The sequence below is a fragment of the Hemitrygon akajei genome, chromosome 11 (genome assembly GCF_048418815.1).
Source record: "Hemitrygon akajei chromosome 11, sHemAka1.3, whole genome shotgun sequence".
In the NCBI taxonomy this organism is placed as follows: Eukaryota; Metazoa; Chordata; class Chondrichthyes; order Myliobatiformes; family Dasyatidae; genus Hemitrygon; species Hemitrygon akajei.
In genome coordinates this window covers 136,378,165-136,399,446 of record NC_133134.1, presented here as the reverse complement: position 1 = coordinate 136,399,446, position 21,282 = coordinate 136,378,165, and the positions used below count along the sequence as shown (strand labels likewise).

Sequence of the window (21,282 nt, the reverse complement as noted above, 5' to 3'; positions counted from 1 at the left end):
TGTAAATATTTATTGCTAAGCAATGAATGAACATTCTTTGAGTTTTTTTTTCCATCATACCCACTGCCAGATTGTATGTTCTCCTCGTGAACGTGTGGGTTTCCTCTGGGTGCACTGGTTTCCTCCCACATCCTAAGGGTGTGTAGGTTACTAGGTGTAATAGGGCAACATAGGCTTGTGGCCCAGAAGGGCTTGTTACTGTGCTGTGTCTCAAATAAAAGAAGAACAGTATGTTTCAACTTCAAATAGGGGAATTACGTAAGCTATGGATGGTCCATAATTTTATATATAAATATACCCATGGCTGGAAATGAAATTAATTTGGTCTCAGTACATTTTCAGGGCACTTTCAAAGTGGATAAAGGAAAGAGGTTCCTCCCATTTTCGCCATAGTTGCTAAGTTTGAAAAGATTAGTACATTAAGTTTCTGAATTCTAATCAACCAGTTCAGTGAACCCAATAGCGTTTAATCAACCAACTTAGTAACTATACATTGTTCTTGCTAGTAATAGTCTGAGTTATTTAAACGTCAAGATTTTTTAGCATTTCTTTTATAATTCTTACTTGCTGTTTATTACATATATAAGAGTAAGAGAGCAAAGATTAAATAGGTGCTTGGTAATGGTCAGTGAATGCTTTATTAACTTCCCAGATGAATAACGTCTGGTAGCTTCCAATGTTAATTAAAATAGTTATTTATTTTGTACTGCCAGATTCTAATATACTCTATTCAGCAATAAAAAAAAGTATATCAGAACATCTAGTACTTACTTTGGAGAGACAAAGGATAAAAATGTAAAAGACCATAAGACATAGGAGCATAATTAGGCCATTTGGCCCAGCGAGTCTGCTCTGCCATTCAATCATGGCTGATCCTTTTTTAAAAAATCTCCTCAACCCCAGTTCCCGGCCTTCACCCCATAACCTTTGATGCCATGTCCAGTCAAGAACCTGTCAATCTCTGCCTTAAATACACCCAACGAGTGTAGTTACCAGTTTTAACTTGATTGGCTATGTAAAACTTATAGTTCCAACTATGTAAAATCTTTTGTTTGTGTAATTGCAGTGAACCTGCTAATAGCTATTTTCAATAGCGTATGCCATTTTTAAAATTATTTGGTTTAATATGTTCCCTATAGGACAGGAAATCTGTTGAATCTTGAGCTTGTGGGAATGAAGCCAGACTCACGCTTTGTTCTTTATGTTCTGCTTCTTCCATTTTGGTTTCATGTTACCAAATCTTATTGAGTACATTGAAGAAAATAAAAATCCGGAAGGCAATGCTGTAAGGTATGCCAATAATTATCTGGAGAGTTCAATGATCCAAACTCCATATGGGAAATTGAATGGTAAATTATTCCATCCCTGGTATTTTGTATTCTGATATATGAGCCATTGCAATCAATGGTACAATTAGCCAGGGCACCAAAGGGTATGGGGAGAAGCCAGGGGAGTGGGGATGACTGGAAGAATTGAATCAGCCCATGATTGAATGGTGGAGCAGACTCAATGGGTTGAATGACCTACTTCTGCTCCTATATCTTATGGTCTAATTGAATGCTGCTCCTTATGATGATCTTTTTTATTAATAGGTCTGGTAATGCAGAGTTTGGCATGAAAGTCTTAAGGCAACTGGCTGATCAAACATATAGTATTCATTTCCTCAAAATTTAGTGCAATATTCCAATGTAATGTAATTTAATGTGTTCATGCTGGAAAAAATGATGCAACAATTATTTGGCATTGTCCATAAAATTAATCTTTCTTCGATGAAATAACTGAATATAAAACAGATTGCCTAAAGATTTATGCATTAACACTGGACTTGGATTGGTGGTCTGAATAAAAACAATAGAAGAACTTGGTTTATGTTTTCTTGTGTAACTTTGCACAAGGAGTTTCAGTTTGAAATAACATCATGTGAAGCCTGGTCTACTTAATCCTTGTATCTGTGTACTGTGCCATTCAGACATTAAGTTTGTATGTGGCAATACTTCTGTAGCTGAAGACAGAATGTAGATTCATTTAAGATGTGAATAATATAAAGCAGGATACCAAAAGAATATCCAATAATATAAAGCAGGATACCAAAAGGATATCCAATAATAAAAGCAGCATGCCAAAAGTTATTCCCATTATATAAAAAGAGTAACAGAGATGAGAGTTGATATTGGACCTCTGGAAAATGATGCTGGTGAGGTAATAATGGGGGATAAAGAAATGACAGATGAACTTAAAGGGCACTTTGCATCAGTCTTCACGTTGGAAGATATTAGCAGTGTGCCAGAGGTCCGTGAGTGTCAGGGAGCAGGAGTGAGTGCCATTGCTATTACAAAGGAAAAAATGCTAAGCAAACTCAAAGGTCTTAGGGTGGATAAGTCACCTGGACCAGATGGACTACATCCCAGAGTTCCGAGAGGGGTTGCTGAAAAGATATGGTCATGATCTTTCAAGAATCATTTGATTCTGGCATGGTCCCAGAGGACTGGAAGATCACAAATGTTATTCCACTCTTTAAGAAGGGAGGAAGGCAAAAGGAAGGAAATAATACGCCAGTTAGCCTGACCTCTGGTTGGGAAAGAGTTGGAGTCTGTTAGTAAGGATGAGGTTTCAGGGTACTTGGAGACTAATAATAAGTCAAAGTTAGCATGGTTTCTGTAAAGGGAAATCTTGCCTGATAAATCTGTTCAATTTCTTTGAGGAAGTGACAAGCAGGGTGGACAAGTGGATGTCATTTACTTGGATTTTCAGAAGGTATCTGAGAGAATGCCACACGAGGCTGCTTAACATTATAAAATCTTATGGAATTATGGGGAAAGATACTGGCATGGATAGCAGAATGACTGGCGGTCAGGAGGCAGCGAATGGGAATAAAAAAGGTCCTTTTCTGGTTGGTTGCCAGTGACTAGTGGTGTTCCTCAGGGACCACTACTTTTCACCTTGTCAATGATTTGGATAATGGAATTGATGGTTTTGTGGCAGAGTTTGTGGATAATACGATGATAAGTGGGGGGGGGGGGTGTAGGTAGTGCAGTGGAAGCAATGTGATTGCAGCGGGACTTCGATAAATTGGAAGAATGGGCAAAAAAAGTGGCAGATGAAATACTGTGTTAGGAAATATATGATAATGCATTTAGGTAAAAGAAACAATAATGCAGACTTTTATCTAAATAGGGAGAAGGTTCAAACATCAGAGGTGCAGAGTGACCTTGGAGTCCTTGTGCAAGACTCCCAGGAGGTTAATTTACAGGTTGAGTCTGTGGTAAAGGCGGCAAATGCAATGTTGACATTTATTTTGAGAATAGATATAAAAGCAAGGGGATAATGCTGAGCATTTATAAGACTCTAGTTGGGCTGTACTTGGAGGATTGTCAACAGTTTTGGACCTGAAATGGCCTCATTCTGCTGCTATACCTTATAATTTACATAGTCTGAGGCCCCACTCTTAAGAGTTGCAAATTGTGTACAAGGGCAGGATTCAGAATGGGGAAGCCGAATTGTTCAGACTTAACTGCTTTGCATGGAGGAATGGTGTCAGCGTTATCTAGGGAGGCTTGCATTTGGATGTGGAGATAATAGTGGTGCATGAACATTTTATATTTCTATGACTGATTCGTGAATTACTATGAACTCTGAACGTTGGGGTGTGTGTTTTCCCTTCAAGGAAGTACTTACTGGAAATGGAATGTTTTGGAATGAACCACACAAATACAAATATAGTAACCCATTCTGTCATGCAATACTCTGAAAGAGATTGACAGAACACTTATGAAGAATATTTTCTTCTTGGTGTGGGATCAAAACTAGGGGAGCGGTACAGGGCAGGATGTGCACAGATGTTATCATCTCAGGGAAGGGAGTCTATCTTGAGACTGAGATGGAAAGAAACTTAGGATTTCTCCACCTTTTCAGTGGTTTGGGTCCTCTGATGTTATGGATATAATACTTGCAGATAATGAAGAGTTAGGAAATATGGTGATCAGGCAAGAAAGTGGACCAGCCACGGCCTTATTAAATGGTGGAGAAGGCAGCGGCTTACTCCAGCCTTAGTTTCTTACCTCCTAAACAAATTTTGGGTTTCTCAGGAGTTTCTTTGTATTATACTATCAGAAATACTGGTTGTGGATGAAATAGTAAGTGTTTCAGGTTAAGATTCCAAAACACTGAGAATCAGTTTTCTGGGATTTTGATCAAAATTCTTTCAACCCAGAACTATTTTAATATGAATATATATGTGTGTGTGTATATATATACACACACACACACACATATATACACACACATATATATATATACACACACACACAGTAATTCACATTTTTTCTATAATTTATTGCATTGTACTTCTGCTGTAAAGTTATCAAATGTCACAACATATCCCTGTGATATTAAACCTGATTGTGATTAGTGTCCAGACCTAGATTTCATCTTAAACAGTTACCTAATATTTTTGTTATTTCTCAAGTTTACTATAAAGTTTTGAAGTCTGGATAATCCCTGATCTATGCTACAAGAGAAAGCCCTCCCTTAATATTCAGTGCTTTTCTCAGTCATATTAAAACATTGTTAAAAACCATACACGTTGTTCCAGGGTTGGTGTCACGTATTGGCCACACCTGATAAGGATTGGAAGATCCCCTCAAGGGTATGAGTGAACTTGTCTGGATTTTAATGACAATCCAATTGCTCATTACCTGCTTCCAGCTTATTTTAAATAAAAGTGTAGTGTTTTATTTTAAAAACTGCTATGATGGAGTTTTAAACTCTTCACCTCTAAATTATTAACCCAAACCACTTTTAATTTTAGTCTTTTATTGAAAGTAGTCACTGTAAAACCTTTTGTATTATGTCACTAACCAATACAATGCTGATTCGAACTGTAGGTTGAATTTAGCTAGACAGATTGTAGAAATATTGATTATAATTCAGCTGCCTTAATTTCTTTACAATGGTTATCATGTACATTCTCTAAAAAGCAAAACAAAAAGATATTGTTTTCTCACATCAACAGGCATTGATCTTTAAAAAGTAGCAAAACATCAACTTGCAACCTTATTATGTAGTTACAAAAGATGTGTTAAGAAAAGAGATACTCATAAAAACAATTACAAAACATTATCAGAAAGAATATAGTTTTAGCTCAAGATGAAATGTTAATGCTACAAGAACAAAAAAGGTAATACTAATTTCTGAAATTTGAGACACAGCAGATCGATGTCTAAAATAGGAATTATATTCATATTTAGGCTAACCTTCAGGCGGATGATCTGTTTGTACCCTTTGGTTTATTCTGTCTTTTCCCTAAAATGTCAATAACCTGTGTACATTTATTTTATATTATTTGCTACTGTTAAGTATTCAAACTTAGGGAACTAAATTTACACAGTTATCCTATTTCAGATCATTTGTAATGATCTTATAAATCAAGGAAGATCTACTTTTCTTTTAAATCACACAAGTCCTTCAGTTTATCTCAACAGACAGAAAATATTTTAAGTGAAATTGTGCAGTCTTATTTTCACAGTGTAGGATAAAGACAGCCCTTTAAAAAAGTTTAAACAGCCTTTTAAAAATAGGCAGCCAATGGCAGTAATGAACAATAAAGCTCGAGTTTCACACAATGCAAATGAAATGACAACTGCCACATCAACAACAAGATCATCAAATCTCAGTTCATGCTTCTCCATTCTCCTAGTATTTTCTGCCTTAAACAGGTGATACTCTCTGTGATTCCTTTGCTTCCCTGCAGCTGTACAACCATTTAATGACTCTGGCATTGCGTTCAACGATGGAGATCCCATATGGAATGCGCTCATTTGGCTTTTCCTCAATTGCATTACTGCACTGAGAAGGACCATACTCAGAGCTGAGGTTACTAGCACTGTAGAGTTTTAGGGACACTATGTCAGAGCTGGCTCGGGCCAAGCATTCCATCCCCATGTTCTCCAGCTCCTCAGGATCCAGACCACAATAGTTGAAGAATCGCTCCAGGTTGGCACTAGCTCGTGAGTAGCGGTCACTTAGATCAGATTTGGACCTGTGCAGTGGGAGTTGTTGTCGGTTGGTCATATCAGGGTGAAGTTTCCCTGATGAAGCCCTGGAACTGGAAGAAGATGGAAGTCTTGACTTGGGAAGGGAAGGGCATGGCGGACTCCTGACACACCTGCTCACACTGGGGCGCACATCCACCCGCCGAACTGCTGCATTGTGAGCTGGCACAAGGATGTTGTTGCGTAGTTCAGACCCAAAACTATTCACAGGCTCCTGTCCACCATGGTTCTGTAGGTCTCCAGAGCCTGAAACCTTAGCCTGTTCAGGACAGCTTGACTGTTTTGTTGGCGAGTTTGGTGACTCATAAATGAGGATTAAATTTCTTAAGGTCTCCAGGTTTAAAGCTCCTCTCCAATCAGAGTTATCTGTTCTGTTGGCCCCAGCAATGGAGGTTTTCCTGGGACTTTGGAGGGTCCTTTTGACCTTTGGTAACAGGACAGGTACACTTGGTTTCACTGGCTCCTGTCGAGTGTTTGCTACTTGCTGGCTCTTCACATATTTTAATTTATCAGCCTCCAGTCGTTCTACAGCACTTGGCTTCCGGCTGCCGCTCTCCATCTGCTTTCGAAAATAATCTGGCCCCTTGTTCAGAATCCGGAAAGGGACTGGTGGGGTGAATGTAGAGGTACCAGAGACTTGTTTCAGCATTTTTTAAAAAAATTTAAAAACTTATTGCCTTCTGTTTCTTGTTACCAGAAACCCAATACTTAGTATCCGCTTGTACTCATCAGAATCGGGACATCATGCCTGACATTCAGTCCAGCCCGAACTGTGAGCTTCTTCACTCTGGGTTTGCTAATTATTCACCAAATTCTTTGTTCCTTCTTCAAATTAGTTTTTACAGCGTTGTGAATGTCTCTATTTAGCAGGTATTTTCTGAAAGGCATGAAGAATATTAGTATAAGACATCAGTATAATAGCTTGAAACCTCTTAAAATCTACAAAATTCTAGCAATAGCTACTTAGTAAGATACAGTCATTTCAAAAGAAATAAACTCCACCCACTTGTTGATTGTTCTACCTGTATCGGTCTCTGCAATTTCTGAGAAAGTCCACTTGACTAAGTTATACTACGATTAACAAGCATATCAATATTAAGCATTTTTTGGGTGTTTTCCCCGTTTTAGAAAAGCTAAAAGGTCATTATAGAGATATAATTTTATATGTACTTAAACAGCATTGATTTTAGACAGCAAAACTGCAAACAACATTGGTTGAGCGGTATTAATGATGTTTGTTAAAATAAATGCAAGTATTTCCTTTGGAATTGGGAGGATTATCATTAACTTTTAATCATTAATCAATGATTATCAAGTTATATCCTTGTAGCACTAAAATACTGCTGTGCTACCATAGATAACTGAAAAATCATTTCAGGATGTATATTGTATACATTTCTCTGACATTAAATGTACCTTTTAAACTAACAACAAAAATCAGTGGATACAATGGATTCCAGTGAACGATATAAAAACTCAGTTGGTGAGCTGTAATGCCACACCTGGTGGTATAGTTTACCTTCACTACATTGCCCCTGGCTATACCTCTCCCATCTGTTGCATAAAAATAGCTGGGATAGGCTGGGCCAAGACGGAGCCAAGTTCTAAATCCTGCATTGTTTGCCAAGTAATGTAATCAGAGCAACATTTTCCATAACAAAACTATGTAAGCAGAATTATACAGAATTAAATTCTTATACAGAATAAAAACCAAGAAAAACTGCAGATGCTGAGAATCTGAAGTTAAAAGCTCCAAAAAATGTACTGTTTCTCTTTTGCAGATGTTGCATAATCTGTTAAGTTTATCTGACATTTTCTCTTTTATATCAGCCGGTGTACATTTTTCCATTGAATTTCTTTAGCATTAATATAGAGACAATGATTTGTTTACAAAATTTCCCATGAATGCATGCAATTTGTGGATTAAACAAAATCAAACCCAAAGTGGATTTTAATTGTTGGTCTCACACGCACGCCAGTGAACTCACTGGATTCTTAGTATCTTACAAAGCCCATTGTATGATGGACTTGCATACGAGAATCTCAAACAATGAACGTGTAGCTGATCTAAGGGTTAATCATAGGTGGAACTTTGCATAAATATTGTTGCAGATCAGACTGTAATAAATCATGAGATACAATCCTTAAAATAACTGGCTTAGCACTTTTTGCAATTCAAATGCTATCCAAGTAACAATTATTGTTTACAACCACTTAAATATTAAAATCTTTTACATTTAATTCATCAGTATCATACTACACCAGCAGCTGTGCTTCTTGTGTCTTGTTTAGAACTCATGGATCAACCAGATTTTGTGTTATTGATCTTTGGATTAATAAATCTTTAGGAGGTCTAGGCCTCATATGGAGCCAGTGATCATTAATGGAGAACGTGTGGAGCAGGTTAAGACCTACAAGTATCTGGGAGTACAGTTAGACGAGAAGCTAGACTGGACTGCCAACACAGATGCCTTGTGCAGGAAGGCACAGAGTCGAATGTACTTCCTAAGAAGGTTGGCGTCATTCAATGTCTGCAGTGAGATGCTGAAGATGTTCTATAGGTCAGTTGTGGAGAGCGCCCTCTTCTTTGTGGTGGCGTGTTGGGGAGGAAGCATTAAGAAGAGGGACGCCTCACGTCTTAATAAGCTGGTAAGGAAGGCGGGCTCTGTCGTGGGCAAAGGACTGGAGAGTTTAACATCGGTAGCTGAGCGAAGGGCGCTGAGTAGGCTACGGTCAATTATGGATAACTCTGAACATCCTCTACATAGCACCATCCAGAGACAGAGAAGCAGTTTCAGTGACAGGTTACTATCAATGCAATGCTCCTCAGACAGGATGAAGAGGTCAATACTCCCCAATGCCATTAGGCTTTACAATTCTACCTCCAGGACTTAAGAACTTTTTAAAAGCTATTAATGCTTTTTGAGACGGTGATTTAGATGCATATCATATTTTTTTTTACTGAGTTAAGTATTGTATGTAATTAGTTTTGCTACAGCAAGTGTATGGGACATTGGAAAAAAAAAGTTGAATTTCCCCATGGGGATGAATAAAGTATCTATCTATCTATCTATCTATCTATCTAATGCTTATCCTGATGGCTTTAAAAGATACTGTATTAGGTCTTCCAGCGATCAGACCTCAGATAGGATGCTCCTCCCTCCCCAACAGCCTGAACACAGCTGCTGCCCAGGGCTGTGTGCTGAGCCCAATGCTGTATACTCAGCTCACACATGACCGCACTGACAAAATGTCTGAGCAATCACATCGTCAAGATCGCTGATGACACAACAGAGGTGGGGCTCATCAACAACAAATATGAAATGGCCTACAGAGAGGAGGTGGAAGAGCTCTAGGCCTGGTGCCAAGCAAATAACCTCATCCTTAATGTCTGGTGAGCCTCAAGTACATCTTGTGTTTCCAACGCATTGCACTTCCATGGATTCCCCTTACTGTTAAGTAAGGTGTTTAGGACAGATGCTGCATACCAGTTTGATTGTGACCTTTGCTGACCTTCCATGCCTCTTTTAGTGATGTTTTTACTCAATGCCTCTATTACCATGTAAACTGCCTTTTCTTTATACACAATGGTCTTCATAATTTATCAAACAAACGTCATCCAAACTAGAAACTATTTTGTGATATGACAACATTTATAGTGCAATCTGCGCAGACGTATGGTGTCTGGATGCATGTAGATCAACTGAGATGATCCAGAAGTAACTTCCACACCAAAGTAATACTTCAGGAGGGTCCATTCTCCAATTCTGGTACACTATACATCTACTGTCTATACCTTTGTAGGCAACAGTCAATAGTAAAATCCTCTGGCTATCAGCTTCATGTTCATTATCCAAATGTTCTGCATGGAAATCTTCCATAATCTTGCCTAGCAATCCCTTTGTTATCACCACTCCATGTCCTCAGCATGGCTAACATACAATCCATTTCACTTTGGATGAAATTGCTTCATGTTGTCCTTCTGACTATTTATCCACTTAGTGTGATTACCTGTCTTCCTCAAATCAGGTCTTTTTGCTTAGTTCTAGTTTTTACTATTGCTGTGACAAGAAGTTGTTCTATAAACTTGTAGAATAAAAAGCAATTTTATGTTAATGATGTTATCTTCATATAAATAGTTTCAATAAGGCACCAGTGTAGAGATTTGTGGATGCTCTATCCTCAACGCCATTATTATATCGAGCAAGTGGGGTGCTCCACTCTGTATCCTTGATGCTGCTATAACAAGAACAGCAGAATTTAATCTTGGAATTGCCATTAAAGGCTTGTGATCAGTAAATGATACCTTCCCAGCAACAATCAGGAAAGAACTTCAAAAGTACTTTACAATACCTGCTTCTCTATGTGAATATGATTTATTTCATTTTTGTCAATACGTATAATACCAAAGAGTTATAACCATGAGATGGTAGTCACTGACAAATTATGTGCTTACAAGCCTTGCACACAAGTCTTAGAATGTAGCAGACATTGTAATTAAGGGTGAAAGGTGAAAAGTTCAAGGGGAACACGAGTGGAAACTTCTTCGCTCAGATGGTTATGGGAGTGTGGAAAGAGCTGCCAGTGTAAGTGGCGCATACAAGTTTGGTTCTAAAATTTCAGAAGTTTGGACAGGTACATGGATGGTAGGGGTGTTTGGGGCTACGGCTCTGGTGCAGGTCAATGGGCATAGGCAGTTTAAGTGGTTTGGCATGGACTAGATGGGGGCGAACGGCCTGTTTCTGAGCTGTACTTTTCTATGACTCTATAATGGACCAAAATGAGCTCACTGCTGATAATTTTCTTGGACAAGGTAAGCACCATTTGAAATGGTTTGCAGAAGGGCACATTTACTTTTCTTTTAAGTGTCGCACCATTTTAACGATCCTCTCTGAAAGCCTCCTTAAATTTTTGAAGATTTTCCTCCTGTGAAGGTTGCATTTAGAATACCACCCATATTGCATAAATGATGTTGGGTCCCAAAAACATCACTAAACATAATTCAGTTGCCTATAATACATTTCTTAATGTTTTTATTCCACTTGGTGATCTGATACACAAGTATAATCCCTTACAGGTGCTGATTCTGCTTTCACAGTAAACTGGCATCTGCCCAAAACATGTTTAGTGATGACATTTGTCACTACTAAATCAGCATACAAACATTAAGATGTGGGCACAACGCATTGTTCATCATCCACCCATTATTAAAGTTCTGCTTACAGCCTCTCTCGTGCCTGGCCCACCTGTCTGTGATCAAAGTCATCCAATCATACTACAAGACCAAAGACATAGGAGCAGAATTCAGCCACTTGGCCCATTGAATCTGCTCTGCTATTCAATCATCAGCCCCACTCCCAGCCTTCTCCCTGTTTCTAATCAAGAGCCGATTAAGCTTGGCCTTAAATACACCCAACGAACTGGACTCCGCAGCTGCATGTGGTAATAAATTCCAGAGATTCACCATCCTCTGGCTAAAGAAATTTCTCTGCATCTGATTTAAATGGACACCCCTCTATCTCGAGGCTGTGCCCTCTTGTCCTAGATTCCCCCATCATGGGAAACATCCTTTCCACATCTGTTCTATCTAGGTCTTTCAACATTCAAAAGGTTTCAATGAGATACCCCCCCCCACCCCCAACTTATCCTTCTAAATTCCAGAGTACAGACCCAGAGGTATCAAACATTCCCTGTGTGATAACCCTTTCATTCCTGAAATCATCCTTGTAAACCTCCTCTGAAACTTCTCCAATGACAGCTCATCTTTTCTTAGATGAGGAGCCCAAAACTGTTTACAATACTCAGGGTGAGGCCTCCCCAGTGTCTTATAAAGCCTTAACATCACATCCCTGTTCTTGTATTCCAGACCTCTTGAAATGAAAGCTAGCATTGCATTTGCCTTCCTCACCACCAACTCTATCCACAAGTTAACCTTTAGGGTGTTCTGCACAAGGACTCCCAAGTCCCTTTGCACTCAAGATTTTTGGATTTTCTCCCCGTTTACTGTATCACTTTCATCAAAATTCTGTGCCACATCAGTTTGTAGAGTTCTCCATCTAGGTCAAGTTTAACAAAAGGTTGATTTCACATTTAATTTCACACTTAACTAGTGTCCACTTTATTACGTACAGTATACCTGTGAGGAATGAGATTGCGTACAGTATACCAGTGAGGAATGAGATTCAATCCTTTGCAAGGGGGGACATAGGGTCAGGAGAAGTAGAGTCTGTGTGGATAGAACCGAGGAACAGTAAGGGCAAAAGGACCCAAATGGGTGCTGTCTACAGGCCACCAAACAGTAGCATGGATATTGGGTGCAAGTTGAATAGGGAGTTAACATTGGTGTGTGGCAAAGATAATGTCGCAGTAGTTATGGGGGATTTCAACATGCAGGTGAACTGGGAGAATCAGGTTGGTGCTGGACCACAGGATAGGGAGTTTGTAGAGTGCCTACGGGATGCATTCTTGGAACAGCTTGTACGAGAGCCGACCAGGGACAAGACTATTCTGGATTTAGTGTTATGTAATGAACAGGATTTGATAAGCGATCTTGCAGTAAAGGAGCCATTAGGAGGTAGTGATCATAATATGTTAAGTTTTTATCTGCAATTTGAGAAGGATAAGGGCAGCTCAGAGGTGTCAGCGTTGCAGTTGAACAGGGGAAATTATGGAGCCATGAGGGAGGAGCTGGCCAAAGTTGACTGGATGGATAGCCTAGCAGAAAAGACAGTGGAACAGCAATGGCAGGTATTCTTGGGAATAATGCACAAGGTGCAAAATCAGTTCATCCCCCAGAGAAGGAAGGATTCAAAGGGGGGGGGGGGAAGGGGCCACAGTGGTTGACAAAGGAAGTCAGAGATTGCATAGCATTTTTTAAAAAAGTATGACAGAGCTAAGGTGAGTGGGAGGACAGATGATTGGGAAGTTTTTAAGGAACAACAGAACTTAACTAAAAAGGCAATACGGGGAGAAAAAATGAGGTATGAACGCAAGCTAGCCAGGAATATAAAGGAAGATAGCAAAAGCTTTTTTAGGTATGTGAAGAGAAAGAAGATAGTTAAGAACAATGTTGGGCCCTTGAAGAATGAATTGGGTGAAATTGTTATGGGAAACAGAGAAATGGCAGAAGAATTTAATGAGTACTTTAGATCTGTTTTCACTAAGGAAGACACAAGTAATCTCCCAGATGTATGGATGGGCCAAGGACATAGGGTAACAGAGGAAATGAAACAGATTGACATTAGGAAGGAAACAGTGATGAGAAGACTGATGGGACTGAAGGCTGACAAATCCCCAGGTCCAGATGGTCTGCATCCTAGGGTACTAAAGGAGGTGGCCCTGGAAATTGCAGATGCATTGGTAATCATTTTCCAATGCTCCTTAGATTCAGGATCAGTTCCTGAGGATTGGAGAATGGCTAATGTTATCCCACTTTTTAAGAAAGGAGGGAGGGAGAAAACAGAGAACTATCGACCTGTCAGCCTGACATCGGTGGTGGGGAAGATGCTAGAGTCCATTATTAAGGATGAAATAGTGGCATATCTAGATAGAAGTGATAGGATTGGGCCGAGCCAGCATGGATTTACCAAGGGTAAATCATGCTTGACTAATCTGTTGGAGTTTTTCCAAGGATGTAACCAGGAAGTTAGACAGGGGTGATCCAGTGGATGTAGTGTATCTCAATTTTCAGAAGGCATTTGATAAGGTCCCACATAGGAGATTGGTGGGTAAAATCAAAGCTCAGGGCATCGGGGGGAGGACATTGACATGAATGGAAAACTGGTTGGCAGATAGAAAGCAAAGGGTAGCGGTGAATGGGTGTTTCTCAGAATGGCAGGTGGTGACTAGTGGGGTGCCACAGGGATCGGTATTGGGACCACAGCTGTTTACAATTTACGTCAACGATTTAGATGAAGGCATTGAGAATAACATCAGCAAATTTGCTGATGATACTAAGCTGGGTGGCAGTGTGACATGTGATGAGGATGTTATGAGAATTCAGGATGACTTGGATAGACTGGGTGAGTGGGCAGATACTTGGCAGTTGACGTTTAATGTGAATAAGTGTGAGGTTATCCACTTTGGGAGTAAGAACAGGAAGGCAGATTATTTTCTGAACGGTGTAGAGATAGGTAAGGGAGAAATACAAAGAGATCTAGGAGTCCTTGTTCATCAGTTACTGAAGGTGAATGAGCAAGTGCAGCAGGCAGTGAAGAAGGCGAATGGAATGTTGGCCTTTATTACAAAGGGAATTGAGTACAAGAGCAAGGAAATCCTCTTGCATTTGTACAGAGCCCTGGTGAGACCACACCTGGAGTATTGTGTACAGTTTTGGTCTCCAGGGTTAAGGAAGGACATCCTGGCTGTAAAGGAAGTGCAGCATAGATTCACGAGGTTAATTCCTGGGATGTCTGGACTGTCTTACGCAGAGAGGTTAGAGAGACTGGGCTTGTACACGCTGGAATTAAGGAGATTGAGAGGGGATCTAATTGAAACATATAAGATTATTAAGGGATTGGACAAGATAGAGGCAGGAAATATGTTCCAGATGCTGGGAGAGTCCAGTACCAGAGGGCATGGTTTGAGAATAAGGGGTAGGTCATTTAGGACAGAGTTAAGGAAAAACAACTTCTCCCAGAGAGTTGTGGGGGTCTGGAATGCACTGCCTCAGAAGGTAGTGGAGGCCAATTCTCTGGATGCTTTCAAGAAGGAACTAGATAGGTATCTTATGGATAGGGGAATCAAGGGATATGGGGACAAGGCAGGAACCGGGTATTGATAGTAGATGATCAGCCATGATCTCAAAATGGCGGTGCAGGCTCGAAGGGCCAAATGGTCTACTTCTGCACCTATTGTCTATTGTCAATGATGCAGATATCTAATCAGCTAATCATGTGGCCTCTACTCAATGCATAGAAGCATACAGAGATGGTCAACAGGTTCAGTTGTTGCTCAGACCAAACATCAGAATGGGGAAGATATGTGATCCAAGTGACATTGATCATGGAATGATTGTTTGTGCCAGATCGGGTGGTTTGAGTATCATAGAAACTGATCTCCTGGGATTTTCACACACAACAGTCTAGTAGGCATCAGTTCTGCGGGTGAACAAAACCTTGTAAATTAGAGGGGTCAGAGGAGAATGGCCAGACTGGCTCAAAGCAACAGTAACTCAGATAACCACATGTTACAACAGTGGTGTACTGATGAGAACCCTGAATGTACAACACTTCAAACGTTGCAATTGATGAGCTACAGCAGCAGAAGTCCATGAAAATACATTCAGTGGCCACTTTGTTAGGTATAGGAAGTACCTAATAAAGTGGCTATCTAGTGCAAACTTGGCCATAATATAATATGAACATGATACATTCCATTAATTTTATGAACATACAAAATAGCACTACATGGAGAATTCATAAAACCGATATCTTTTCTGCTGTTCTTTAAGCAGCGTCATTAACAGCCTCTTGCCTGGTTATACACGTTAAAAGCTTGCAATCCTAAGGGTCAGGGAAGTGTCAATAATAAACTTGCACAATATTCCATCATGGTCAGAGCACCTGAGGTACAAGTTGGAATGTAAAGTTATCAGGTATTGGGTCGGAAATAACTATGTAAGAAATGAGCATCTAGATAATGGATCACTGGTTCGTCGTTATATCTGCACTAACTCTGCTGATAGCTTCTTCAGGGGATCCCCCAACATATAAAGGTTAAGGTCATCTATTAAGTTTATACACAAGTAAATAGACTCTCCCATGTGTTTTTTCCCACCATTATAAATTCATGTCTGACGGTGGGACATCAATGTCAAATAAGCATTCCACAAACTCTGGGGTCAGTGTTGTGTGCCTACCATTCTTTACAGAGACATATGGAAACAAGGCACCCAAAATTTCAGTGTGCACTCGAGTTTCTGTTTGGATTCTGTGATCAAAGTTACACCTCAGTTTAATTCTGCACTGTAACAATCATATACTCGTGATTGAATCACTTAATCTTAAGTCTTCAACTGTTTCCAGAACTTGAGAACTCAAGTTATAGGGAGATTGAGCAGATTCAGACTTTATTCCATGGCCAAAGGTCACTGAGGGGTGACCCTGTAGAGGTGTACAAAAACATGAGGGACAGAGTAGGTAGGGTTAATGCACATCACTTTTCTTCCAAGGGTAAAGGAACTAAAATCTAGAGGGCATATATTTAAGATGAGGAAGATTGAGAAAGATTGAAAAAGGACCCAAGGGGCATCTTCTTCATGCAGAGGATGGTGCATATATGGAATGAGCTACCAAAAATTGTCAATAAGACAAGATACAATAACATTTAAAAGATGTTTGATTAAGTACATGGGTAGGAAAGGTTTAGAGGGATATGAGCCACATAAGACTGGCTTAGGTCAGCACCTTGGTTGGTATAGATGGTTTAGGCCAAAGAACCTGTTTCTCTGCTGTACTGCTCTATGATTCTAACATTAGCTTTGTTGTACTAACTGTACCACAATGAATCTCGTAGTTCTTACGAAACGACAAAATTAGACCACCAGATAGATAGTGAGAAAAGGGTAAGCTGCAATAAAGAGAAGCAGATATAGATATACTCATGTAAAATAATAAACTAGAATAGTGACATAAAATGCAGCTTTGAGGTGCTCAGACAAATTTACTTGATGTTAAGTCCTTTGTAATTCCTGCTATAATTTTACATGATCAGATTTCACTTTCCAAGTTTAATTTGAAGCTATAGTCTTCTCTTACTCACCGTGCTGCTAATTACCATGTCAAATCCCTGAATGCTGGTTTTAAGTTCAAAGAAAGACAAATATATGCTCTAGAAAGTGACCCAGGAAACCATATCCATATAACACATGTGAGTAAAGAAGTAATGATCATTTTGGGAAAACAATGACCTGTCGTGGATGTCACTGGCAATACTAACATTTTGTTTTCATCTGCCCTTTTTCTAAGTTCCTGGAACTGAGTTTGTAAAAGTCAACCACATTGACGAGTCTGGAATCATATATAAAAATGAGATAAGAATGGCAGACATCCTCCCATGAAGGATATTAACCATCTTCCATTACTATTCTTTTTCTTTGTATGACTTGAAAGCCTTATATTTGGATAGGTGTCTGTCAATCCAAACTTGTCTTTGAAATTGCAGTTGCCAGTCAATAGTAGTAACAGATCAGAAGCTGAAATGAACCAACTTCATAAACACTGCTACAAGAGGCAGACCAAAGCTGGTCCCACATGACTGGTCATTCATCTTCTCACTCCCCAAAATAAATATCAAAACTAATTTGCCGATCTACTTATTCTTGTAATGTCAATGCTTGCCTTATAGTGCTGGTGCTAACACAAAAAAGAACTGTGTGTATGTGCATTTGTATTCAATGCCTTTCTGTTGTGGATGGTGCTGGAAAGAAGTCCTCTGTTTAAGAAACGCAACAATTGGAGCAGGATATGAAGTTTAAAAAAAAGACAATACAACTAGATACAGAACAAAAATCTTCAAATTTGCCTAACATTTTTTCAACTAGAAGCTCATTTCTGCCTTGGCAGATTTTCCCCCACTTCTCATACAAGATGCCTTGTGACCTGTCAAAGTGAGAGGATTAACAAATCCCAAATTTGGAAGGGTTTGTATCATAGGCCTTGCCGACCAGGAAATGAATTAAGACCACTCAAATGTATGATATAGAAGTGAATTTCGTCCTTTTAGCACACTCTGTAGTCTGTACTAACTTGAAAGCGGGTGTCAGAGGTGTTTAACTCTAAGTCACATGATTCAGTTTCCCCTAAAATCTAGCCGGTAAAATAGTCATCTCAGAAAGGTCCAAATATTGCATCTTATTTTCTGTGATTAAGATCTCTGATTTTCTTGTATTAGCCACAAACAGATATAGACTAATAATTCAGAGAAGCTCATATCAACTTCACTGCAGATAAAAATGTGGTAGTCTTCACCATTTGTGGAAAAGCCAACCTTCTGCTTACCAATAAGTGCTTTCCCCATTTCAATGCAACAAAACCATTTATACAAAAGCCTATATTACAATGTCTCAAGGGATTTCATAAGGGTACAAACAAAATGTATTCTTTCTTAATCTGCTGAATGAAGGTCTTAAAAAAAATAAATTGCACAAATACTTGGTCAGGAGGGAGGCTGAAAATACTGTGACTATACCAGAGTTCACCAGACTTAACACAATGCACCCGGTAATACAAAATTCCTGAAATAACCTGTAATTCTTCTGGTATCTTAAGATATTCCAGGGCGTATCTTAAGATATTCCAGGGCACCTCTTAACAATAAGCTATTAAAAAAGCGAATGATAAATATTTTGTGTTAATGATTTGCTCATGGTGTACAGTAATCATAAAGTTCACACGGAGGTTAATTTTTGATAGCAAGTCCTGCCCAATTAATATGGAAGTTTATTAGGAAAATCAAAGATTTGTGAACTTAATTTTGCAAATACAGCACTAACTTTATCCCATTTTCTTTCTTAGCAATAATTTGATGTCCACTGAATTTGGTTTAAGCTGCGATTTATTTTGGAAGAAGGCAGCATATTTTTTGTAAATTTCCTTAATACTACTCCAATGTTTCGGATAAAATTGCGAAACAATAGGGTCTTTTAAGAGACCCTTAGATAGGTACATGAAGCTTAGAAAAATAGAGGACTATGCAGTAAGGAGATTCTAGGCAGTTTCTAGAGTTGGTTACAAGGTGAGCACAGCATTGTGGGCCGAAGGGCCTGTAATGTGCTGTCGATTTCTATGGTCCTCCTTTCAATGAACTAAGTTTTGTATGTTGTGTCTCCAATGGAACAATACCTCACGGAGTCAATTCATTTCTGTCCTGCACATTGACTTCATATCTGATACATCTGCCAAACTAATGGTTTTATTAAAAAAACTTACCATTCTCTTTTGCTGTTACTATTGAAATCATAAAATACTGAAATACTCTGCTAAGCAAAAAAGACCTAGCTTTTATCCCCAATAAAATAACACACAATAAAGTGCGTACTTCCATTATCAAAACATGCAATAAAACATTTTACAGTAATATTAAGTTTTGCCATTAGGTAGACAATACAAGTTTAGACATAGACCCGCAAACCAGTAATGGAATTGACATTGACTTTATTATTTGCTTTATTGCTGTTGATCGAGGGTGACATAGTTGGTCCACTTTTGAAAGCCAACGGTCCTCTGTTCACGCCTCTTTCAAAAACAGCGCCTCCAGGATTGCGGCTCTCCTGAAATTTGACCTACGTTCCGCCGGGAATATGTTTTCAGTTTCTATATTAAATTGTAAAACAAGATTGGCTAGTCTCAGGTATGACACCAAATGCTGGGGCAGGCTGCAGGTCAGACTGTATCTATGGAAATGAATAAACTGTCCACGTTTCTAGCCGGACGCGTCGACTGATGATCTATTTCCATTGACGGTGCCTGACCTGCTGAGTTTCTCCAGAATTTTGTGTGCGTTTCTCTCATTTCCAGCATCTGCTGAATCTCGTGGGTCTGGTCTCAGGTAGGTTTGTCCCGTGAGTTTTCCTTCACACAACTCTAGCTAGAATGACCCGAATAATCACTTGAGGGAAATATTTCACTTGCGCACTGGATGCATTTGAAATGGGTGTCCTATTTCATTAAACCAGAACACGGAAGAAAGCTCTTACTGGCAGGCTGGATGGTTTCCAGGGTTAAAAAGCCTATAGTCGATGGTGACACGAAGATAGTTCACGAAATCCTGCACCTAGACACTCGCTGGTGAACAAGACCATCCTTTGTCAATGTTCGCGGCAATACAAGATCATCAGAATTCGAGAAATATAAATTAAAACGCAGGAAATCAAACGAAAGCGTTTTGTTTAAACAGTACCCAAACTTGCATTTCGTACACGAGTACAATAGTATTAATGGAGCGACCGCGATTGTTCTTCGTAGTTCCCTACCTGAAAAAAAATTCACCCAAAGTGGTCTGATCGTAGAGCATAACAGCCTACCTGCAGATTAATCTTTTCCCCTTAACGCCGACAAAGTGGACTGGTCAGGTGTAGAATGACTGGCTGATCCAAACGTACGAGTTCCAGATTACCTTACTGGCTCCTCCGTGCCTTGTCTGGACTGGTTTCATGTGCAGGATGCGATTCTTCCGACAAAGAACTCATTTCCTGTTAATATGTGGGCGGGGCGGCAACCTATAAGAAATTAACCCTTTCATTTCCCCCTGCCTACACTATTGTGGTTTGAAATTGCAAAGATGAGAGAAATTTCCAATGGTTTTGCCGACATTCTCGTCCCCTCCCTCCGCACCCATTCCCAGTATGGATGGGGAAGTCAGAAATTCTGTCAGCTGCGTGGACGTTAAGGTACACAACACAAAGGGAGTGGGCAGAAAGCTTTTTCAATTCCTTCGCTTATTTACTCCTTTTGGCTTTATTATTATGCTGCTTATCACCAGACCTGTTTCGGATATTTCACTTCAATCTATTCCATTCTCCCTTCTAGCTCCTGTTAGCAGCCTTTACATTTCCAGCGCGAGAGACCAGAGGCGTGTAAAACACCAACATAAGTAATTGTGTATCTCACTAGTTCGACCAGGAGTTGGCAGAACTAATTGCTTAACTATCCGAGTGCATTTAATTCTGATGTTGTACCTTCTTTTGTTGTACGAAATAGTCAGATTCTATCTACAGTGAAGTTTACCTCAACCGGGCGCTCCTAAACGCCACGCCTGAACACCTGGAGGAAGCTGCCGAAAACCAAATCAGTCTTGAAGAATACCACATAGGTGGCTAGATGCTGGAATTCGGTTTTTCTGAAGTCCTGCTCCTGCACCAATTTAAACCGACCCTAAAGTCCCATAGCAATCCTTCCTCCATGGGGCTTGTAAAGGGTCATCACATTACATAAAGAATATTGAATATTGGGCCGTGCTTTTAATTTTTTTTTCATGTAAAGTTGGTCCTAGTAATTATAAAGATGATTCTCTTTCCCAGCACCTGGCGCATTTTTCCCCACCACGGCTAACTACCCATATATTTAATTCTGACGTAGAAATATTGAATCTCGCTCATCTTTTATTAGTCATAAGTAGAGCTCCGAAACGGATGTGGATCAGAGAGTGCAGAGCCAATACGCCAACGATGTTAAAAAAAATCATCAGTTGGCAGATCTGAACTTGAATGCTCCACACCTTTCTGGCATCCAGA

General features: G+C 39.6%; 1 protein-coding gene across 1 annotated transcript; it reads right to left on the bottom strand.

Annotated features, from left to right (window-relative positions):
- Positions 1–4,341: 4,341 nt before the first annotated feature.
- LOC140736044 (protein FAM110B-like) lies at positions 4,342–20,212 on the bottom strand. Its single transcript, XM_073061750.1, has 2 exons — positions 20,074–20,212; positions 4,342–6,927 (listed from the first exon to the last, which is right to left on the bottom strand). Exon 2 carries the CDS (start codon positions 6,697–6,699, stop codon positions 5,707–5,709), a length of 993 nt encoding a protein of 330 aa, XP_072917851.1. The 5' UTR covers positions 6,700–6,927; positions 20,074–20,212; the 3' UTR covers positions 4,342–5,706.
- Between the last annotated feature and the right edge of the window lie 1,070 nt (positions 20,213–21,282).